This window comes from Vanessa atalanta, chromosome 24, assembly GCF_905147765.1.
Source record: "Vanessa atalanta chromosome 24, ilVanAtal1.2, whole genome shotgun sequence".
Classification (NCBI taxonomy): Eukaryota; Metazoa; Arthropoda; class Insecta; order Lepidoptera; family Nymphalidae; genus Vanessa; species Vanessa atalanta.
In genome coordinates this window covers 7,232,336-7,254,236 of record NC_061894.1, presented here as the reverse complement: position 1 = coordinate 7,254,236, position 21,901 = coordinate 7,232,336, and the positions used below count along the sequence as shown (strand labels likewise).

General features: G+C 34.8%; 1 protein-coding gene across 1 annotated transcript; it reads left to right on the top strand.

The window, feature by feature from the left end:
- Positions 1–1,333: 1,333 nt before the first annotated feature.
- Positions 1,334–21,400, top strand: LOC125073469 (myrosinase 1-like). Its single transcript, XM_047684316.1, has 11 exons — positions 1,334–1,395; positions 12,718–12,821; positions 13,140–13,287; positions 16,295–16,461; positions 16,769–17,029; positions 17,644–17,732; positions 17,808–17,955; positions 18,600–18,763; positions 19,494–19,646; positions 20,349–20,437; positions 20,997–21,400. The coding sequence occupies exons 1-11, from the start codon at positions 1,367–1,369 to the stop codon at positions 21,133–21,135; spliced, it is 1,491 nt and encodes a 496-aa protein (XP_047540272.1). The 5' UTR covers positions 1,334–1,366; the 3' UTR covers positions 21,136–21,400.
- Positions 21,401–21,901: the final 501 nt, after the last annotated feature.

Below are 21,901 nucleotides of genomic sequence, written 5' to 3'. Positions count from 1 at the left end.
TATAATTCATCTCGTACTCGGCGGTGAAGGAAAACATCGTGAGGAAACCTGCATGTGTCTAATTTCAACGAAATTCTGCCACATGTGTATTCCGCCAACCCGCATTGGAGCAGCGTGGGAATATGCTCCAAACCTTCTCCTCAAAGGGAGAGGAGGCCTTTATCCCAGCAGTGGGACATTTACGGGCTGCTAATGCTAATCCTGTGAGGAGTTCCCAGGCCTTGTAAATATTTTTAACGAGCTCAACACCAGCGTCATTTGTCGAGCGACCCCTAGTAATTCCAAATTGTTTCTTGTGTAGCAACTTATTATTGTTAAAATGAACTAAAATTTTATATAATAATAATTTTTCAGATATCTTACTAAGAGTTCGTAGTACAGAGATGGGCCTAAAATTGTTGGGGTCTGAAGTACTACCTGACTTAACTATAGGTATTATTCTACTGTGTTTCATGAGGTCAGGAAACACACCACTAAGGACACAATTGTTGAATATAGTGACAAGGTAGGGTGCGATTACATAAATTATTGAATTGACTACCTTAACAGAAATCCCCCACAGATCGGTCGTTTTCTTAATACCTAGTGATCTGATGGAACTTATGATTTAATTTACACTTACTGTTTTAAATTTAAAACTTATCATTACATTCTTCAACATTGTTTTTTAATAATGATTCAGCAACGGTAGGAGAGGAATTTAGTGAATTAGGAGTCGAAATTGGAACGTCAGTATTTTTCAAAAACAACCAACATCCAACACATACAACATCCCGGCTTGATGAATATAATTTTTTTATCAATCGATAAGCTAAACTCGGAGATGCTATTTTTGACTCTTCCAGTTTCGCAATTAATAACTTTCCATGTCATTTTATTTTTTTATCAGGTGCGTCAATATATATTTTTTATGTGCAATGATTTAGCTGTATGACATACACGTTTGAATAATTTATTGAAAAAGACCGGTCGTATGATCTTCCACTATAAAGTTCATACAACCTTTGCCTATTCATGTGAATTCCACAGTCGCCTAATCATAAAATTTAAAAAGTAAATGTTGCATTAAATTCCGTATTAATTAACTTAAAGATATTGTTATAAAACACATTAGAATTTTCATTGAATTGTGAATATGAGAGTTTTGCCATGATATTACTCGAATTTTTTGAACAAATTGATTGGAGCAAATGTCTGTTTTAATTCCTGATTATTATTTTTTATTTGAGAATTAAATGAAGCCGACTGTCCAAAATGATTATGCTTAAGGATATAAATGTACTAATTCTTATAAATAGCTCGCTATAGATAATGGAGACAGCGCTATTATCAAAGCGGATTCTGAGGGAGCTTGTCAGTATTCAATATGTGTTGGTTAAGGACAGTTGTCATAAGGTAAGCGATTTTAAATATCGTTTTTAGTAATTTGCGTTTTTTTTTATATGTACTCTTTGAATGTTTTAAAATAATATTTAATTAGGACATGATTTTTTATATGACACTTAATTAATATAATCTGTGCAAATAAAATCATAACATGTATGTTTTATATTACAAGAAAAAAATACGTTCATCACGACAATAGTCTAGTCTAGTCTATAATAAAAAAAAATGTAAAGGAACTTTTGTGTGCAACGGATTTTGCAATTAGTGAGTTTATCGTTGATACCTTGGGAATGTAAGCGCCTCCTGAATAATTCATTGTGATATATGTGTAAACAATTACAAATTGACAAAACAAAACCGCTGGCTTTCTTTCGCCGGTTCTTCTCAGGTCGGGGTATTTTCTTTCCGAACCGGTGCTATACCCTGTTCAAATTAGCTTGATCTATTCGACAGATGTATTTTTTTCTGATCGACATAACTTTGCAATGACGAACATAATATTTTCTTAATTTAATAATTGTAAAAATATTTAAAAAAATACATATAACACAAAAGTCCCTAAAGATTCAAGCGTCATCCGAAAATTTTAAGACTCTTTATTGCTTCAAAGTAAAATTTAAATAGGAACACTGAAAATAATAGACGTTACATCGGTTGGATGGGACACGAAAAACAGGCAGTTAAACTGTTACAAATATCGATAGCAAAAAATCATTGTTAAGTTATTGTTACGAACGGGGTCCTTTTTGTTGGGGTCTCTTTGGCTGGTGGTTGAGGTCTCTTTAGCTGGTGTAACTCTTTTTAGAATATATTGCATTCTAATTTGAATCGCATTGAGGGAATAAACATTATATTTAACAAGTGCCGTAGGTGTTTTAATATGGCAAAACTACGTCTGCGGGGACCGATCATCAATACATAGTATAAAACAAAGTCGCTTACCGCTGTCTGTCCCTGTGTATGCTTAGATTTTTAAAATTACACAACGGATTCCAGATGAACGGTTATATGTATAATACATGCACAATATAGTACAAATACTCTGACTAGAAGTCGCTTAAGTGATGTCGTAAATAAACACATTTATTGCGTTTACATTGCAAACGATGCTTGAACCCTATATGATAGATCAAAATAATGTACTACAGTATTGTACACCTTAACAAGGTCTTCAAAAATGTCCACAGTGGTATATTTAATTATTTAACCTTTAGGGATAAACCACAATAACCATGTTTATCCTTGACTTTTTAAGAGATATAATATCTTATTTTTGAAGCGATTTTAAGCAATAAAGAATGAACCCAAATGAGTACCTTAAATACATTGTCAATTTAATATAGATCAATTCCCTTCACAGCATGTAATTTAAATTAAAATTTTCGAAGATATTACAGACTTAAAACGCAGAGACATAGCGGTTTGTATTTTCTAAAGTCTGAAAAACTGTGAACGTTGTAAAACATTTCTTTGTATATTTAGTATCAGTATTGCACCCCGGAAGCCGGGGCGGGTCGCGGGTTAATAATAGTAAGATAAATAATCTTCATATTCTTCCTAATATCAGCCCTCTATTTATTATCGCCTGTTATATACTAATATTATAAATGTGAAAGTAACTCTGTCTGTTACGTTTTCACCGTCAACTGAACCGTATTTGATGAAATTTGTTATGAAGCAAGTTTTAATTCCAAGGAGATAGGCTTTTATAGACCTAGCACTTGACGACTAACACCTGAAACGCGGGCAAGCCGCGGTTACTACTTGTATTTAAATACAAGCGAATAATAGTAAGAATTAAGATAGTAATTTTAACCGCAATATAATCAAAGTGATATTATTGTAATTCAAATTTGCTAGATTATGATTTACTTGGTAGGGCATTGTGCAGGTCCGTATCGATGGTACCACACACTTATCAGATATTCTACCAAACAGCAGTTCTTAGTAATGTTGTGTTCCCAAGATTGGTGCTGCATTGGGGATGTAAGAAATGGTTAATATTTCTTACAGCGCCATTGTATCGGCGGTGGTGATCATGGTGTTCCTAAACAATAAAAAAATAATAGTTAAAAAAAACTAATAATTCGTATTATTTTAAATGTAAGCTGAAGCAAAGGAAAATATTGGATGGAATGCAATTTACCTATAATTTAATACTAAGTATATTACTAAGGAAAAAAATAACATAAAAATCTATCGAAATTAACCTCAGTGCCTTTTACTGTATTTGAGGCTTATATTAAAAAATATCTTGTATTACGCACATATCTATATTATATATGTAATTAATTCATGTTCATAATTAACTATTTAACACGTCCCTTTACACGGGTACAATAAATACGCTACTTTTAGATAAGAAAAAACAAAAACAAACATAATAAGAAAAATTATTGTTTCTTTCCGGTAGGGAAGTAGAAATTCTCGGCTTTTCTCTGCCATAATATGCGTGTATTATTGTGCGTGTGTTTATTAATGTAAACTGCATTAAAATCCGTTGCGTAGTTTAAAGATATAAAATAAATTAATGTTAAATAATACAGTTCTCATTGAAAATTAGTTCGTATTACTTACAATCTCACAAAGTGGCGCTAGTATATCTTTAATTCGAGTTTCTGAATACCAAATATAGTTTTTATTAAAAAATCCACATGTGGAATCGAAATATGAGTTTCAGAATCACCTAGATGAGCGTGCACGACGGGAAGCGACTTTGTTTTTTACCATTTAGATTTAGATATATTATTGGTTTGTTTAAAAACAATCGGCGTACATACAAGCAATCCATTCTTGACGTACGTTTAGGTTTTTTTTAAATGTTGTATAAAATTTAACATTATTTAAAACTAAAGTTACTAATTATTACCTCACACTCTCACACTGAATGGCGACTAGATACTATTTGTTATTTGTATATATCTGTATATATTTATGTATGACTTTATGTATATATGTATGTATAAATGTATTTATGTACCTAGCTATATGTATGTAGTAGTTTATATATGTATTATATTATTTGTATCTATGTATGTAGTCTATTTTACACCACCTACCATCTCTCTGTTGGCTACTACTCCATATCACCTCGGTTGTCTGGAAGAAATCGCTTTAAAGCGATAAGACCGCCGGTTGTTCCATCTTTTCTTTATATACACTTACTATAAGGCTAATCTGTTTAATTTGTGGTGTACAATAAAGTATTTAAATAAATAAATAAAATAAAATATAAAGTCAGGGGCAGGGTTAGATCAAAATGTTAGGTGGGCAAGGTCGTCTTAGTCCAGGGATTAAATTTTCAGTGTCATTATTTTTTCTGAATATTTTGTACTCGTATATATAAGTAATTGCGATTAAAATATTTTATTATTTATTCAAACACTTTTGAATCGTCAATTTTAAAACTTTATTAAAAGTAAAGTTACAAACGTTTCGGAACGTATATTCTACAAAGAAGCACCAGCAAGAAACTGACTATTCACTCTTTTTGGTGTTTGAGATATATTATGTTCGTATGAACGAAGAAAACACAGGAGTTTGTCATTAACCATGTAATTCCGTCTATAGCTTCATTTTGTCACACACTATTTTTTACACACCCACTTATGTTACTTTATTATTTAACAAAGTAAAAAAGTACCCTACATTTTTAATCATAACATTGTACATAACATACCTCCCCCCTAAGATTAACATTTAATTTACAAAAAGTACTGTTAAGAATCAACACAATTTGGTACACAATGTTATATATATTAACATAAAGAACAAGTTTTTCAATTAAATTTAGATAAATAGGATTTAATTAATTCAGGGTCTTTGATATGGTAACTTAGAATGCTAGTTTAATTTATTTCTTGTTTTTCCTATACTATCAGAAAAAGTAGATGGAATCCCCAACATCTCTTCCCATTCGCTAGCATCTGGTATCTCAATTATTCTATCAAATTCTTGACTATTTCTTACTCCTTCCTTATTTTCTTCATGTACTGTGTTATCCGTGTTTTGTGTACTCTTAACTACATTTCCCTCTTTCTCCGGATGTGTAGTAATAGATCTTTTTTTGATTAGTTGATCTATATGCCTTGTAATTACTCCACCATCATTTGTCTGTACCCTGTAAGTTGATGGGCCTCTTTTGTCAATAATTTTTCCTGGTAGCCATCTTGGGCCACTGGGGTTGTAGTTTCTAAACATTACTTGTTCTTCCACATTAGTCTCCCTGTTTTTCTTTTCATTATTTTTAGTAATTTGTTCTTCAGTCTTCTTACGTTGTATATTGTCTGGATGCAAAGTATCTAATAATGTGCGCAAACGTCTTTTCATTAACAATTCGGCCGGACTTTTGTTTGTTGTGGTACAAGGAGTACTTCTAAGTGTTAATAGTAAATTGGGAATTCTTATCTCCCATTCCAAATCATCCATTTTTCTGAGTTTATCTTTTATTGTTTGCACCATACGCTCTGCCAATCCATTAGTAGCTGGGTGATATGGTGCTGTGGTCACATGTCGAATATTGTTAGCAAGTAGGAATTTTTTCATTTCATTTGAAACAAATGATGTGCCATTATCCGATACTATTGTTTCGCATAATCCGTGTGTAGAAAATGATGATCTCAAAAGCCGAATTACTGTAGCCGACGTAGTGTTATTAACCATAAACAATTCAGGCCATCTCGAATACGAATCGACAATTATAAGAAAATATTTATTATGAAATGGCCCAGCAAAATCCATGTGTATTCGCGACCATGGTCTTGAAGGTGTTATCCATTCATGACTACTCTTTGACGGCATGTGTCGATTTTCTAAACATTTAGAACAACTGCCAATTAACGTTTCGATGTCTTCACTGAGAGAAGGCCACCACACATAGCTCCTAGCTATCGCTTTGGTTTGCACTATTCCAGTATGTGCTTTATGTAACATTTTTAACACCGCCTGTCGAAGTAACTCTGGTACTACCACACGACAACCCAGTAGTATACAATCGTCTTGTAATGAAAGCTCTGTGCGGTGTAACCAAAACGGACGCAAATCTGTATCATTAAGTTTATCAGGCCACCCGCGCTGAATATAGTTCATAACCCGGGATAATGTCTTGTCTCGTTTTGTCTCAGAAGCAATACGTTGGACGTCGTAGGGAAAATCTTCAGGTGCTTCAGCCATTAAAAGAATGTCGCTTAATTGCTGTTCAGGTTGCTCTGGAACCGGTTGTGGCCATCTACTTAAACTGTCCGCACTACCGATTTGTGATCCCGGTTTATATACGATTTCATAATTATGAGAAGTTAAAGCGATGGCAATTCTAGTTAAACGAGGTGAAAGCATTTTCGGCATTGGTTTCTTCGGGTCAAAAATACCAAGTAACGGTTTGTGGTCGGTAACTATGCGGAAACGCCTAGCCATAAGATAATTGTGAAATTTTGTGATACCAAACATAATAGAGGTGGCTTCTTTATCAATCTGTGAATATCGCCGTTCATATGAATGCAGTGTCCGAGATGCCATGGCTATAGATCGTTCTTGACCGTCTTCCATTTCATGGGATAGGACCGCTCCTACCCCATATTCCGAACTGTCACAAGTGAGTATCAAAGGCTTATTTTCATCATAATGTACAAGAGTCAAATCAAAAGTAAGTAAATGTTTTGCTGTTATGAATGATTTCTGCTCTAAATCCGACCATTTCCAAGACCGTGATGAATCTAATAACCTATGTAAAGGCTCTAGTATTGTAGCTTTATGTGGGATAAACCGTTCATAGAAATTGTAAAGCCCAAGAAATGCTTGTAGCTCTTTTTTATTTTTCGGTTCCGGAGTGTTTAATATTGACTCAACTTTACTCGGTGCTGGATGAATTCCCTCAGAGTCGATAACAAAATCTAAAAATTCTACTCTTTCTTTTGCAAATTTGCATTTATTTTTATTTAATCTAAGTCCAGCTTTTTCGATTCTACTTAGCACCATGTCAAGCCTTTCTTGCATTTCCAACATTGTACGACCACAAACTATAATATCGTCAATCAGCACTGCTACTCCTTGTATTCCTGCTAGTAGCGAAGTCATTAACCTTTGAAAGATTCCGGGGCAGGCTTTAACCCCAAAGGCTAATCGATGTACCGTATAAAGGCCTTTAGAAGTGTTTAATGTAAGCAATTTCGCTGTATCATCATCCACCAATACCTGCGTGTAGGCTCGGTCTAAATCCAAAGTGGTAAAAAATTTACCACCAGCTATTATCGCAAAAACTTCACTAGCCGTCGGCATTGGATAAGTGTCAGATTCTGTCGCTTCATTGACCGTACTACGATAATCTCCGCACAGTCTAACTTCACCAGATTTTTTCAAAATAGGTACTACCGGTGTAGCCCACTCTGAAAAAGATACAGGCTTCAAAACTCCTTCTCGTTCCAACCTGTCTATTTCTTTTTCCACTCGCGCTTTGATTGCGTATGGTACAGGGCGAGCTTTAAGAAATTTTGGGTTTGTCCCTGGTTTAGTATGTATAGTGACTGGCTGACCACGGTAGCTGCCTAGTCCGTCCTTAAATACTTCTTCATATTTTGTAATTAATCTGTCCATTTGTAAAAAATCTTCGTTGGAAATAAAGTTGATATTTATTTTTATATTAAGTGGAGCCAACCAATCACGCCCAAGAAGATTTGGTCCGCTACCCTTAGCAACAATAACATCTAAGCTTTGCTCTATGTCCTTATACTGTACTGGTACTGTAACCCGTCCGAGTATGTGTACTGGAGTTTCATTCCATGTTCGTAGACATAACTGAACTTGTTGCAGCGTATTACACGGCAGATGTTTACAAAGCATATTCCAGGTGTATTCATTAATTAAGGTGAAGCTAGCTCCTGTGTCCACTTGCATGCGAACAGGCATGTCGAATAAAAATACTTCAACTTCAAATGGCGGGATGCGGCTTGAGCTCTTAACATTATAAATGCCATTTAAATAGTCGTCACACTCTTCTGTGTAATGAACATTTCTGTTAGTAGACTTCTTCTTTTTAATGCAAATTTTTTCGATGTGTCCTCTCTTTTTGCAATACCTACACACAGCATTAATAAAACGACACTCTCCCGGGTGCCGATTACCACAACGAAAACACATTCTTAAATTAGGTGTCATTTGCACTGCATTAACTTCCATCGGTTCCGGGGCGTCGCCTTCGGGTGTCGTGGCGTGTGTCGGCAGGTCTGAAATAACACTGGCAGACGCTGCTCTTTGGATTATTCGAACGTCACGTCCCGCACTTTCAGATGACAACATCGCATCTACCACATGTTGATATTGTAAATTTTCTCGTTTTAATAGTTCGTATTGCAACCTACTGTCACACATTCCACACACCAGTCTATCCCGTAGCATTCTTTCTAAGTCACTGAAGTTACACCCGGAGCTTAGTTTTCTCAGTTCAGCTATGTATGACGATGCTGATTCCCCGCGCTTTTGGTCGCGTTTGTAAAACTTGAAAGACATTGATATTTCATTGGGTTTCGGACTATAATGTTTGCCCAATATAGTTTCTATCTCCGTAAACGTCACATCGATCGCCTTCCTGGGCGTAATTAACGCAAGTAAAGTTTCGTATACGCGTGAACCACATACTGTAAAAAAGTTAGCACGTTTCACGTTGTCCACGATGATTCCGTTTGCTTCGAAACAGAATTTTAACCTTTCGATATAATTGTCCCAATTAGCCGTGTCCGGATTAAACTCGTCAAAACTTATTGCTTTTATATCCATTTTGATCACTTTTACCATACGTCGCCACTATTATGTTCGTATGAACGAAGAAAACACAGGAGTTTGTCATTAACCATGTAATTCCGTCTATAGCTTCATTTTGTCACACACTATTTTTTACACACCCACCTATGTTACTTTATTATTTAACAAAGTAAAAAAGTACCCTACATTTTTAATCATAACATTGTACATAACAAGATACATTATGTTAGTTAAATACAATGATATATAATACATCCTGTCTGAAAGTCCACAATCTTCGACTGTCCAAAAATGTCCAGATTTTGGAAACGCGAGGCCCCTTCAATCGCAAGGCATTGGCCCCTGTCGCCTACGTCTTTTATATAAATTACTATTTAAAAAAAATTTAAACGGTTTCATTAAACTTTAAACTTTAAAAAAAAGCGGTTTTTTTAAAAATCGAAAATAAAAAAAAAAGTTAAGTTATTATTTTTACCTCGATTATTTCGTTTGGGGTAAATATATAAAATTAATACTTTATTAATACTATTATAAATAATAATTTGACCTTAAAGTTATCGCGTAGTGGTCGAATGTCAGTAAACGAGCGATTACATAACCTGGGGGCAATTCTACAAACAAAATGTAATTTTATTGCAATTGAATCGTTGGCCTTTTAATTAAGTTGTTGTCCTATTTTACTTACACAAAGATTTAATTGCGGTTCTGTCGATACTAGATCATGCCGATCCAGTTGAGAATACGAAATGTATCGATACCATTATAAAGAATTAATATTTTTGTGTAAAATAGTCGAAATTGGATCAGAATACAATCGAATAGAATCTATATATAACTTTATATATAGTCAAAGTCAAAGTCAAAAATCTTTATTCAATATAGAAGTGTTTGCACTTGCTTATTGATTGTCAAAAATCTACCACCGGTTCGGAATTTAGCACCTCGGACCTGAGAAGAACCGGCGAAAGAAACTCAGCGGGATATATTTTTTTTCATTTTTTTTTAACCATTTTCCATGTAGGTACAATGATAAGTATATATTAGTTGTTTGAAACAGCCTGGAGGCGATCATTTCATTCCCAAGGTGTGCAGTCAACTAAAAAGTCATTAGTGTTGTAATATCCTTTAGCACACAAACGCTCTTTAACGACTCTTTTGAATTTTATAATTGAATAATTTTGAACGTTTTCTGGGATCCTGTTGTAAAAACGTATACATTGCCCCAAAAAAGAGTTATATAGTATACTATATATAACTTTATAAACTTAGAAATCGAACCGATTTTGAAATGTACAAAAAAGTCTCCTGGTGGAGGACAAGGAGTTCCACCACTGACCTCCGCAAATATTGTTTCTCTTCAAACTATTATTTTTGTCAATACGAGACAGTGTGGTGGCCCTTAAACATACACTTCAAACATATAACAGCCTCCTTTCAAAGTCGTTTGAAAAGCTAGCTAAGCAAAAGATATTTTTTATTTTTATCAAAATTTAAATAAATTATCTCAAATGGCGTGTAAGCTTAGGGTGGTCGGTCGGTATTTATGGGGATTTAACTATTTACTGTTCTGTTGAAATGATAAATTAGGCTGACACAATATTTATGAACAATTATATCTTTTTATCATAGTCAAGAGTATTAATAAATAAATTAAAAATACTTTGGAAAACGTCGGATTTTTATATATAAAATATTTGTTGAGCGTATCTGCAAATGGGCTACATGATGGTAGGTGGTCACCACCATAGATATTAGCGCTGTAAGAAATATAAACCAATAACATCGCCAATAACCTCGGGAGCTGAGATGTTTTATCATTTTTGCCTGTAATTATTGTCGCTCATTTGAAAAAAATGGCAGATGGGTTTCTTATACGTAGACATCCGCTAACAACGAATTTTACGAAACTCCACCCCTAAGGGGGTAAAACGGGCGTAGAAGTTTGTGTTTTATAAATTTCGCGCGAGTCAAGCCTCAGGATTAGCTAGTGCTATATTTAAACTATGTGTGTAATGCAAATATAAACAAAATTATTATGAATGTGTTACTCGGTTTCGTAGTTTTCGCGTGAAGCCCAAAACAGTCAAATAAAACTTATCTCATTACAATATAAGTATATCCCAAGGAGGCTGATAAACATACTGCTGAATCATAAAAGATTACCTATTCATTTTTATCAATATTATACCTCACGTAACTTTTTGTACTTCAAATGTATTTTATAGAAACGCGCGCCATTTAATTCCCAATCGGGATCATCTTTCGGGCACTTATCGTTTTAGCCACTTTATATATAAGATAAATGAATTATACACGCAGATCTTCCTCGTGAATCACTCGGTCCGTGAAAAACACAAAAAACCGTTCGGTAGTTTTTGAGTTTAAATCGCTCCGACAGACATACAGACGCGGTAGAAGTTGTGATAGTTAACATAATCACGTATAAAATAAATACTCACAGCCGGTGTATCAATTGTTCTCAAATGGACTGCTTGCATTTCCACTGGCTAACTACTAAGGGGACACTTCCACTTACTTACACAACAGCGGACCAAGCTATTTAAAATTGTATTAAAAACCCAAAATAACCAGCAGAGGAAATTATGACATAATCGATAAAAAGGTTCAAAAATATATATTTTAAATAAAATGCAAAGATTATTATATAACGTGCGGTCCTTTCGTGCTCATAAAATAATTTCGAAACTCAAGTTTTACATGATTTTAATAATATTAAAAATACCGCACACCTTTAGCGTCCTCAATGTAAAGAAACAGTCGTGACGCGGCATTATTTTTTTATTACAACTAACTGTAATAAAATTATTTGGGTTTATTAGCAATAAAGATAAAATTCGAAGTAGAATTATGCCTGTAAATGTTTCACTGCTAGACAATTGTTATATATATAAGCAAAATTGCTTATCTTATATTTAATTTTGTATAAAAAAATGCAATGTAATGTCAAAAATAAAATCACAAAATGTCCTCTATATAAAAAAAATTTGAATTGCACTCGAAATGATTAAGTTATAACATTTGGTGGTAGGGCTTTGTGCAAGCCCGTTTGGGTAGGTACCACCCGCTCAACATATATTCTACCGCCAAACAGCAGTACCTAGTATTGTTGTATTTTGGTTTGAAGGTTGAGTAAGCCAGTGTAACTACAGGCACAAGGGACATAACATCTCAGCTCCCAAGGTTGGTGACGCATTGGTTATTATTTCTTACCTATCACATCTGTCTGTCTACCTACTACATAAAATACAATAAATAAAGATAAAAATCGAATAAATAATTACATTTATAATTTAGGGACTTTGTAAAAATATTTCCTTTATTTTTTAATTTACGTTTAAAACCATTTACCGCTTTACGACTTTACGACAAACCCTTAAAACGCCAGCGAAGCCGCAGACGACAACTAGTATTATAAATAGTTGCGCTTCGCAGTTTCACGCTTTGAATTTAGACTATCAACGTAACAAGCGTAACCGACTTGTGCTTGTAATGGATAAATTGTACTCGTCGAATTTTTTTTTTTTAACTTTTTTTTAGAGTTTTTATAACTTGTTTCAGTTTTATTGTGGGTACGGTGGTGGGGGGTCGAGATTTCCCCCCTGATTTCAAATTCGGTGCAGCAACAGCTGCGTACCAAGTCGAGGGTGCCTGGAACGTTAGTGGTGAGTAGTTCATACTACTTTTATATAATACGTAACATTAATAAAATGACTATGAGAATAAGTTCCCGAAGGGCTTTGTGCAGGTCTGCCTGCGTGGATACGTGTCACTCTTCAATTCTGCCACCTAACAGTGACCACCAATTTGTACTACAATTTGTTTCTTTCGCCGGTTCTTCTCAGGTCCGAGGTGTTAAATTCTGAACCGGTGGTAGATTTTTGACTATCAATAAACAAATGTAATTCTACATTTGAAAAAGATTTTTGACTTTGACTGTTACAATCAATTCGTTTTATTTATATACGACCTTTTGATTTCAGATAAATCACCAAGCATCTGGGACAGCTATATACGAAGATACCCTGAGAGGATCATAGATGGGTCTTCTGGAGACGTCGCGTGTGACAGTTATAACCAGTGGAAGAAAGACGTTGAAATTGCAAGCAATCTTGGTTTGCATTTCTATAGGTTGGTACTTACATACGGTTAAAGCTCATGTTATAAAAAAAAAAACGGTCAAATGCGAGTCCGACTCGTGCACGAAGGGTTCCGTACCATTGACTAGGTAAACAACAGTAACCCCGAGAACCCCCTCTAGGTGTTGGAGGCCCGCATAGGCGAACCGACCGTCAGGGCGTCACGGTAGCGTGAATAAGCGATCCTGTGGCGCCCGCCGAAAGACGGAGAGGGTACAGCTGGTTTTTTAGTGGGTATTCCGGTGTGCCTGAGTGCATTCGCCGTTCAGGGCACCGGCGAGTCCCACATACCCTCCCACCTAACATCACGTAGGGGAAGCGCGTAACACGTTTTTCCAGAGCGCAAAAAAAAGGTAAACAACAGTGAAAAATGAAAAATACTTTATTACCAGCAATAACTTAATGTTAACAGGGACACGATTTCCAGGGGCGTCCACACTAAGCGAGCTTGTGTCGTGGATGCCTTATTTACGATTAACTACAGTAGGTACACACATTTATTGATATCGACCAAAAATAGGCAAAAAATAGTTTTTTGTTTGGGAGTCCCCCTTAAATATTTACTTTATTCCGTTTTTAGTATTTGTTGTTATAGCGGCAACAGAAATACAACATCTGTGAAAATTTCACGCTATCGCCGTTCTTGACATACTGGTGACAGACAGACGGACGGACAAACAGCGAAGTCTTAGTAACAAGGTCCCGTTTTTACCCTTTAGGTACGGAACAATAAAAACCAGGGATGTTGTGGGATACCCGATTGGAACCCAATTGTTTTTAACACACACACACATACACAATAAAATAAATTAACAACGATTGAAGATAATTAAATGGCAGTTAAAAAAATAATATTAAAACACCACGTGAATTAAAACAATAACAAAGAATAAGTGTAAATAATAGTTTTATATAAAACCATATACAATAGAAAGAGACAGAGGGTATGAAAGAGGGGGAGAGGGGCATAACGCTTTGTCCTCACGTGACGAGTTCTGCCTTCTAGTACGAGTTCTATACCATAAGCCGCGTAAAAGAACTTCGTTCCAAAAATCATGCCTGTGCTAAAGTGATCACTATTAAAACTGACTACTATATATTTTACCCCCTTAATAAGGAAAAATCCCGCCAAATTCGTTTTGAAGCCGATTATAAATAATGCCTGTGTCATAGATAACGCCCGGTGACGCTGTAAAGGCCAGTAGGGTCAACAGCACTACATCATACAGGAAAAAAAAATAATCATAGATTCGGAGATTTCGTAAAAAAATAACAAATCGTATTACTCATCGTTTCAGTTACACTAAAAAATTGTCATGATTATCAATACACTCATTTCCGTTAAAACGACGAACGTAAGAAATGACTAAGAAATTTAAGGCGTGTCTACTAAAATAGTTGTCAATACTTTCACAATTCTTCAAGACGTCTAAATGATTTTGTATCATGTTTGGTACAACAGACACAAGAGATTTACTATATCAGTTTCCAAGGTCGTAGGAGCATTAATGGTGTAAAGAATCGTTAAAATTAACTCAATGAATTGAATTTGTTGAAATTTGGTTCAAAGCAAGCTTGGACCGAGATGGTCCAGTAGTTGGCGCCTGCGCCTTAACCGATGATTGCGGGTTAAAACTCAGTCAAGCACCACTGAATTTTCATGAGCTGAATTTGTGTTTATAATTCATATCGTGCTCGGCGGTAAAGGAAAAACATTGTGACGGAACCCGGCGTGTGTCTAATTTCAATTTAATTCTGTCACCAAGCCGCATTGGAGCATCGTGGTGGAATAAGCTATATAATAAAAGGATAGCTTAGCCTTTTTACTTTAAGCTTGAACTCCAAGCAAAGCCACTGGCGACAAGTATATAAATATTCATTTCAGCCTTATAATAACCATGTGAACTGTTCTGATAACTCATGTGACATGTAACGCGGACAAACAAAAGGTCATCGATGATATAATAATATTTAGAGTAAAGTTAAATTTATTATCATACTCTGGTAATTATAATAATAAATAAATTACCTTTAATTTCCACCAATAAGCTGTCCGTTAATTAGTAGTTAAATACACAATAATATTTACCTAAAGTTAGTAGTTGTATATGATTAGTAGTGTGAAATCGTTTCTAAAAAAATCGCTTTAAATTAAAATTAACCTTACAAAATTGACGATTCAAAAATGTCTTTAACAGTCAGTCAGTCAGTCAGTCAGTCAAGTTTAAATATATATGGTCTTAAGGTTTTGTACAAGCCCGTCTGGTTAGGTACCATGCACTCGTTAAATATTCTACCGCCAAATGGGTATACTTAGTATTTTCCTGTGCCGGTTTGTAGGCCATTGTAACTACTGGCAGACGGGACGTAACATCTTAGTTCCCAAGCTTGGTTACGTATTTTCGATGAATGGTTAATATTTTTTTAGCGGCAGTGGCTCTGTACGGTGGTGATCACTCGCTACGAGGTGGTCTATTTGCCTGTCTGCCTACCTATACTATAAAAATAAAATGTGGGGGGACCCCGGTGTATATTATACAAGAATCAATGAAATCAATTAATAACGTTCTGTTAGGACGCGGCTGGTGTCAGCCTTTTTTAAAAAAAACTCACAGATACTACACTTTTAATCAGAAACTTTTCAAGAAATTACAGAAGATTTAAAAATTGTCTCAAAATCTTCAGGAAGGAATAATTTCGAATCGACGGTACCGGTAGACTGACTGCTATTATTTTTATAATAGTAAGGAATACACACGTTTACAATAACTGTGAAATAATTCAGAATATAACAGTTCGATAATAACTAAATGACGAGAAATAAAATTGTTATTACAACGCGGTGTGAATTTAAACAATATATATAAAATAAATTTAAATATGCTTTAAAAAAACAGCCATAGAAAGAGATAGAGAAAACGAGAGCAAAAGATCTGAAGGGGTCATAACGCATTAATACGTAACATTGGTTAAAATTTATATGATTTTTTAATTTGCAGGTTTTCAATTGCATGGACCCGGCTAATGCCATCCGGTTTCCCGCATACTGTCAGCGAAGACGGAAAAAAATTCTACAATGACCTGATTGACGCTTTGCTCGAAAAGGGCATCGAACCTGTTGTCACGCTTTATCATTGGGACTTGCCGCAATCATTACAGGACTTAGGTATTTCAAGAGCATGATTAAAATATATTGGTAATACAGATTGCTGGATAAAATGTTCATCCAACACGCTGGTTGATTCAAGTTTTTTTATTCATCGACGAGCTCGAGGAGAATTAAAAACACAAATCATACATTTGCAAATTCAGTGTTGTTTCTAGAGATTGAAACCTCAATCATCGGTTAAGTTATACGATTAGGATGAGCGTGCTCTGCTCGTGGAGCAGTGGAACACTTTGTCTTTTTAAGTTCTCTCATACTTTGCTATTAGCATAACTACTTGGGACCTTAAATTCTTGTATTTCTTCAGGTGGCTGGACAAATCCTCTAGTATCTGATTGGTTCGCGGACTACGCACGCGTCGCCTTCTCGCTCTTCGGTGATCGTGTCAAGACCTGGATAACCCTAAATGAACCCATAATCTTCTGCGAAATAGTCTACAACACCGCTATGCACGCTCCAGGAATTCTTAGTGCAGGAGTAGGGAACTACCTCTGTAACAAGCACGCTATGCTCGCCCATGCCAAGGCTTGGAGAATATATGATGAAGAGTTCAAACCTAAATACAATGGTAATTTAATGCTGAATAAATGAGTATTCTGTATATCCTTTAATATAATAGATTAGTTGAGCTTTGCAAACAAGTTATATTTAAATATGGCGATGATGGTGCCGTATCTGATCGATTTCAGCTACAGCATTCGCAAGCAGTCTAGCTAATTTTTCAGGACATTTTATTTCCTCACTCATATATCATCATAATATGATCGGACGGAAAATTCGACACAACCAAGAGTCCAAGTGCATGATCAATAATTTTACACCCTATCCGAGGCACGAGACACGTTTTTCCACAAATCAACCCCAACTTAAGAGTCGTGGGCCTTATAAGATAGACCAACGAGGCAGACAAATATATTACAGAATTCAGCTTACTATAGGACTTAGATAATTACGACTTGGTACACCACATTGCAAGTCCTAATTGTCGCTGAGCACGAGATGTACTACATACATAAAACATACTACAAAAATTCAGAAAATGGAAAATTACTTGTTTTATGGAATCCTTATTGATTAGGATTCACGTGCACACATTACCATCTTTAATTTTTAATTTTAATGTATTTGAATATTTAATATTTGAATTGATTTTAAAATAAATCATTAATGTACGTTTTTCAGGCAAAGTGTCATTATCAAATCAAATATTGTGGCTTGAACCGGATAACGAAAATGACGTCGAAATTACGGAAACATCGAGACAATTTATGGTTATTTTTATTTTAATGATTATGTTTCTTTGAAAATAAATTGTAATGGATTAAATCAATATGAAATAATTTTAGGTGGGTATGTTCTCTCATCCAATATTCTCCAAAGAGGGAGGATGGCCGCCAGTCATTGAAAAAATAATTGCAGAGAAGAGCAAGAAAGAAGGCTTATCGAAATCAAGATTACCGCCTTTTACTCAAGAAGAAATAGATTTCGTCAAAGGTATCATTAATACTTAAAGAGTTTTTTCATTACTTTAAAAATCTTGGTGGTAGGGCTTTGTCCAGAGAAACTACAGGCACAGGGGCATAGAATGTTAGTTCCCAATTTTTGTGGTGCATTGCTGATATGAGGAATAATTAACCTGTCACCACCTGATGATAATCAATTACCATCAGGTAACCTATTCGCCAGTTCATAGATATACAAAAAATAAAAAAATATATATTTTAAATGCACGAAGACTAATACTTACGTATCGAAATAAGAAAACAGTCTTCATTTTAATAATATTCCAATAATAGTTTTCAAGAAAAATATTGTATATTTTCAATTTTTTTTTATTGATTTTGACGACCTCCGTAGTCGAGTAGTGTGTACACCGGTTTTCATGGGTACTCCACTCCGAGGTCCCGGGTTCGATTCCCGGCTGAGTCAATGTAGTTAGTTTTCTATGTTGTCTTGGGTCTGGGTGTATGTGGTACCGTCGTTACTTCTGTTTTTCCATAACACAAGTGCTTTAGCTACTTACATTGGGATCAGAGTAATGTATGTGATGTTTTCCAATATTTATTTAATAATTTCATCTTTTTTTTTAATCTTTGCTAAATTTGATAAAACATCGACACTTTTTTTGCCTTTTACAGGAACATACGACTTCTTCGCTTTAAACTATTATACTTCAAGGACCGTGAAAAAAGCGAAGGAAGGAGATCGCATCGGTCCATGGCCATTCGCCGGTGCACCTGATCTTGACGTCCACCTCACTGTTAGACCCGAATGGAAACATGCAGCTACTAGCTGGTTCTATGTACGTATTCCCAACTACCTTTAAATTAAAAGTGAAATTTTTAGCAATCCAAATTAAACTAATTCTAAAGGACTACGTATGTTATGTTTCAAGTATGTTTTGCAAGGTTAATATTATTAACTTGGACTATTATAAAATTTAAAGCTCATATGAATGACAAATAAAGCATTATTTCTCAATACAAGATTATACTAAAGATTAAAAAGCATGGACACAGTATTTATTGACTTAAGGATGTATAAAAAAAAATTATTGCTTACTGACAGACTCTGTAATTAAAATGGTGGAAAGTAGAAACTATTGAGTTTCTTGCCGGTTCTTCTCGGTAGAATCTACTTTCCTAACCGGTGGCAACTTTAATTGAATACAACAGAGTAACAAGACGATTCAAAAAGTGCTTTTATGAGCCTACTTGAATAAAGAATATTTTATTTTTATAATTTGATACTGAACCCATAATTTTATCTGCTGAAGGATAAATTAAACGTTATCAGGCTAAGTCAGATGTAGCCTCTAGGAAGATAGTCCGCGTACAATTTATCCTCGACCAATTTTTATATTAATTTGGAAGTAACCATCACGATTGGGTGGTTATCCAGTAGAGTGGCCCCCTGGTGACACTGATGGGCAAATCCCAATATCTAAACATTATGGTACTTTAAGGCGCTAATTAAATCTTTTATAAATGGATTAGTAATAATGTTTTTGTTTTACTTGGTACTTATTTCAGATATACCCTGAAGGACTTCGTCGTCAGCTAGTCTGGCTGAAGGAACAGTACGGAGACATTGAAATACTCATCACTGAGAATGGCTATGCAAGTTACGACATCAGTGAAGACGACCCAGACCGAGTACAATATTATAAGGAACATTTGGAACAGGTAATGGAGAAATTCCCAGATATAATTCTAGCTCTAAAAATACTACTATTTTATGGGGAAAATAGGAGTTTTACCCGAAATGGTCTCAGAATACGAGAAGAAGTCAAAAACTTAAGGCTGTAGATGATTAAGATATTTTAGATAAGTTCTTTGATAATAATTAAGGATTTGTTCTGGACTTAGATCCAGATAATTGTTAAATGAGACCAAAATATATGATCTGACGATAAGCAGTCACCACTGCTTAAAGAGATTACATAGATACATTAACAGTCTGTAAATTTCCCACTGCTGGGCTGAGGCCCTTTGAGGAGATTATTTTTAGAATATATTCCACCACGTTGCTCCAATGTGGATTGGGCGATACACATATGACAGAATTTCATTGAAATTAGAAGTTGCAGGTTTCCTCACGATGATTTCCTTCACCACCGAGCACGAGATGAATATAAACACAAATTAAGCACATGAAAATTCAGAGGTGCCTGCCTCGGTTTGAACCCGTAATCATCGGTTAAGGTGCACGCGTCTAACCACTTGGCCATCTCGGCTCACAAAAATACCAAGTATCACTGCTTGGTGGTAAAATATATGATAGTTGGGTGGTACCATCAAGTGATCTTAATAAATGATGATGATTTCAAAGAGCTAGGTGCCTACATTAAAGATTTTTTATTTAAATTTGATTCATCGTTTTTTTAGGTCCTTCTTGCAATTGAAGATGGAGTCAAGGTATCGGGATACACAGCCTGGACGTTGATTGACAATTTCGAATGGTCTGATGGTTACAGGTAAATTATTGCAATGGCTTCTGTTATTGTTATTCTTAGTAGACTTACCACTAGATTCTAAAATGTTGGTCAATCAGACCAATTTTTTCCCAATCTCAATGCTACCTACTACGTCATCAGCACCACTGATCAATGTCCGTTTTGATTTTGTATTTTTACACGACTCAATACACACACCTACGTGTGTGTATTGAGTTTTAGTAATGCACTATACTTACCAAAATAAAAAAATACATTTTAAAAAGAATAGACTAATACTGTCTGACTTTATTTCCAATAACAAAGAACAATAACATACTTTAAATGAATAATCAACAACAAAAACCAACTAAATGACAATTCTTCAACGACTCCGAAATAGTATAGCCGAAGCACCCATGTCCCATACTTCGCGCCAAAAAGTAAACCCGTCTTTGACAGGCGATCGCGCGCTCTTTTTTTTTAAAATGTATATCGCTGCAAGGTATTGATGTATTAGGCGGTAAAACTGTGTTTCTATATTACAGTTATTTTTATATAAATTTTCATAAATTAACATATATATCAATTAATATTTCAGATCCAAGTTCGGGTTATACAAAATCGACTTCGAAGACCCTCTACGCAAGCGCTCGCCTCGAGCCTCCGCGCACTATTACGCAAGCGTTATTAAAAGTCACTCGCTAGACGTAGATAATAAATTTACAGATGAGCTTTAGATTTTATATAATTTTATTGAAAGATATTTATACTCTTTTGTAATGAAAAAGGCCTTTTCATTTAATTATCCTGAAGAATGTTGTGTTTGAAATTTTATATCACTATTATATCGTCAATGGAAAAGAAGAAAGGCTGAAGCGACAAAATAATACTTATTGATAATGAGTTTTAATGCTAAGTTACTAAACCTCAATTTCTAAAATAACAATTTTGTCACTTTACCCTTTCTTCCTTTACACGATATTATATCATATAATAAAAAAAAAGTTAAATACTAGTTGCCAATAATTTTAATGTGTTTCTTATCGTGCCTCAAAAAATACTTGAAACTATTGGTTAGTGAACAGTAAAATCGTAGTAATTGTAACTTACAGAAACAACAAAATAAAAATGAAAAATTCTTAACTCAATCTGCAATTTTTAATGTGAGTAGATTTTATAATTGGCCAAATAAGTTTAGTTAAAATAAAAGTTAGTTCCTTATGAAATATAAAAGGCAATGTCACTTTTGCTTATAATGTATTGTGTATGTGGTGTGATCAGTTAAGTAAAAGTCGCCATTCAATGCATCGAATTGAAAAGAATTATTCTGATGCGTTTCATATTTACTATATTAACAAATGTCGCATATCATATTACCAAATCGAGTTCGTTAAATCGTTTATTGATGATAATGAACGCCTCGAACGTGACGGCCACTTTGATTAAAGAAGTCAGTAACACCGGTCAACGACCTTACACTTTTCTGCAATCTATGGAAATAAT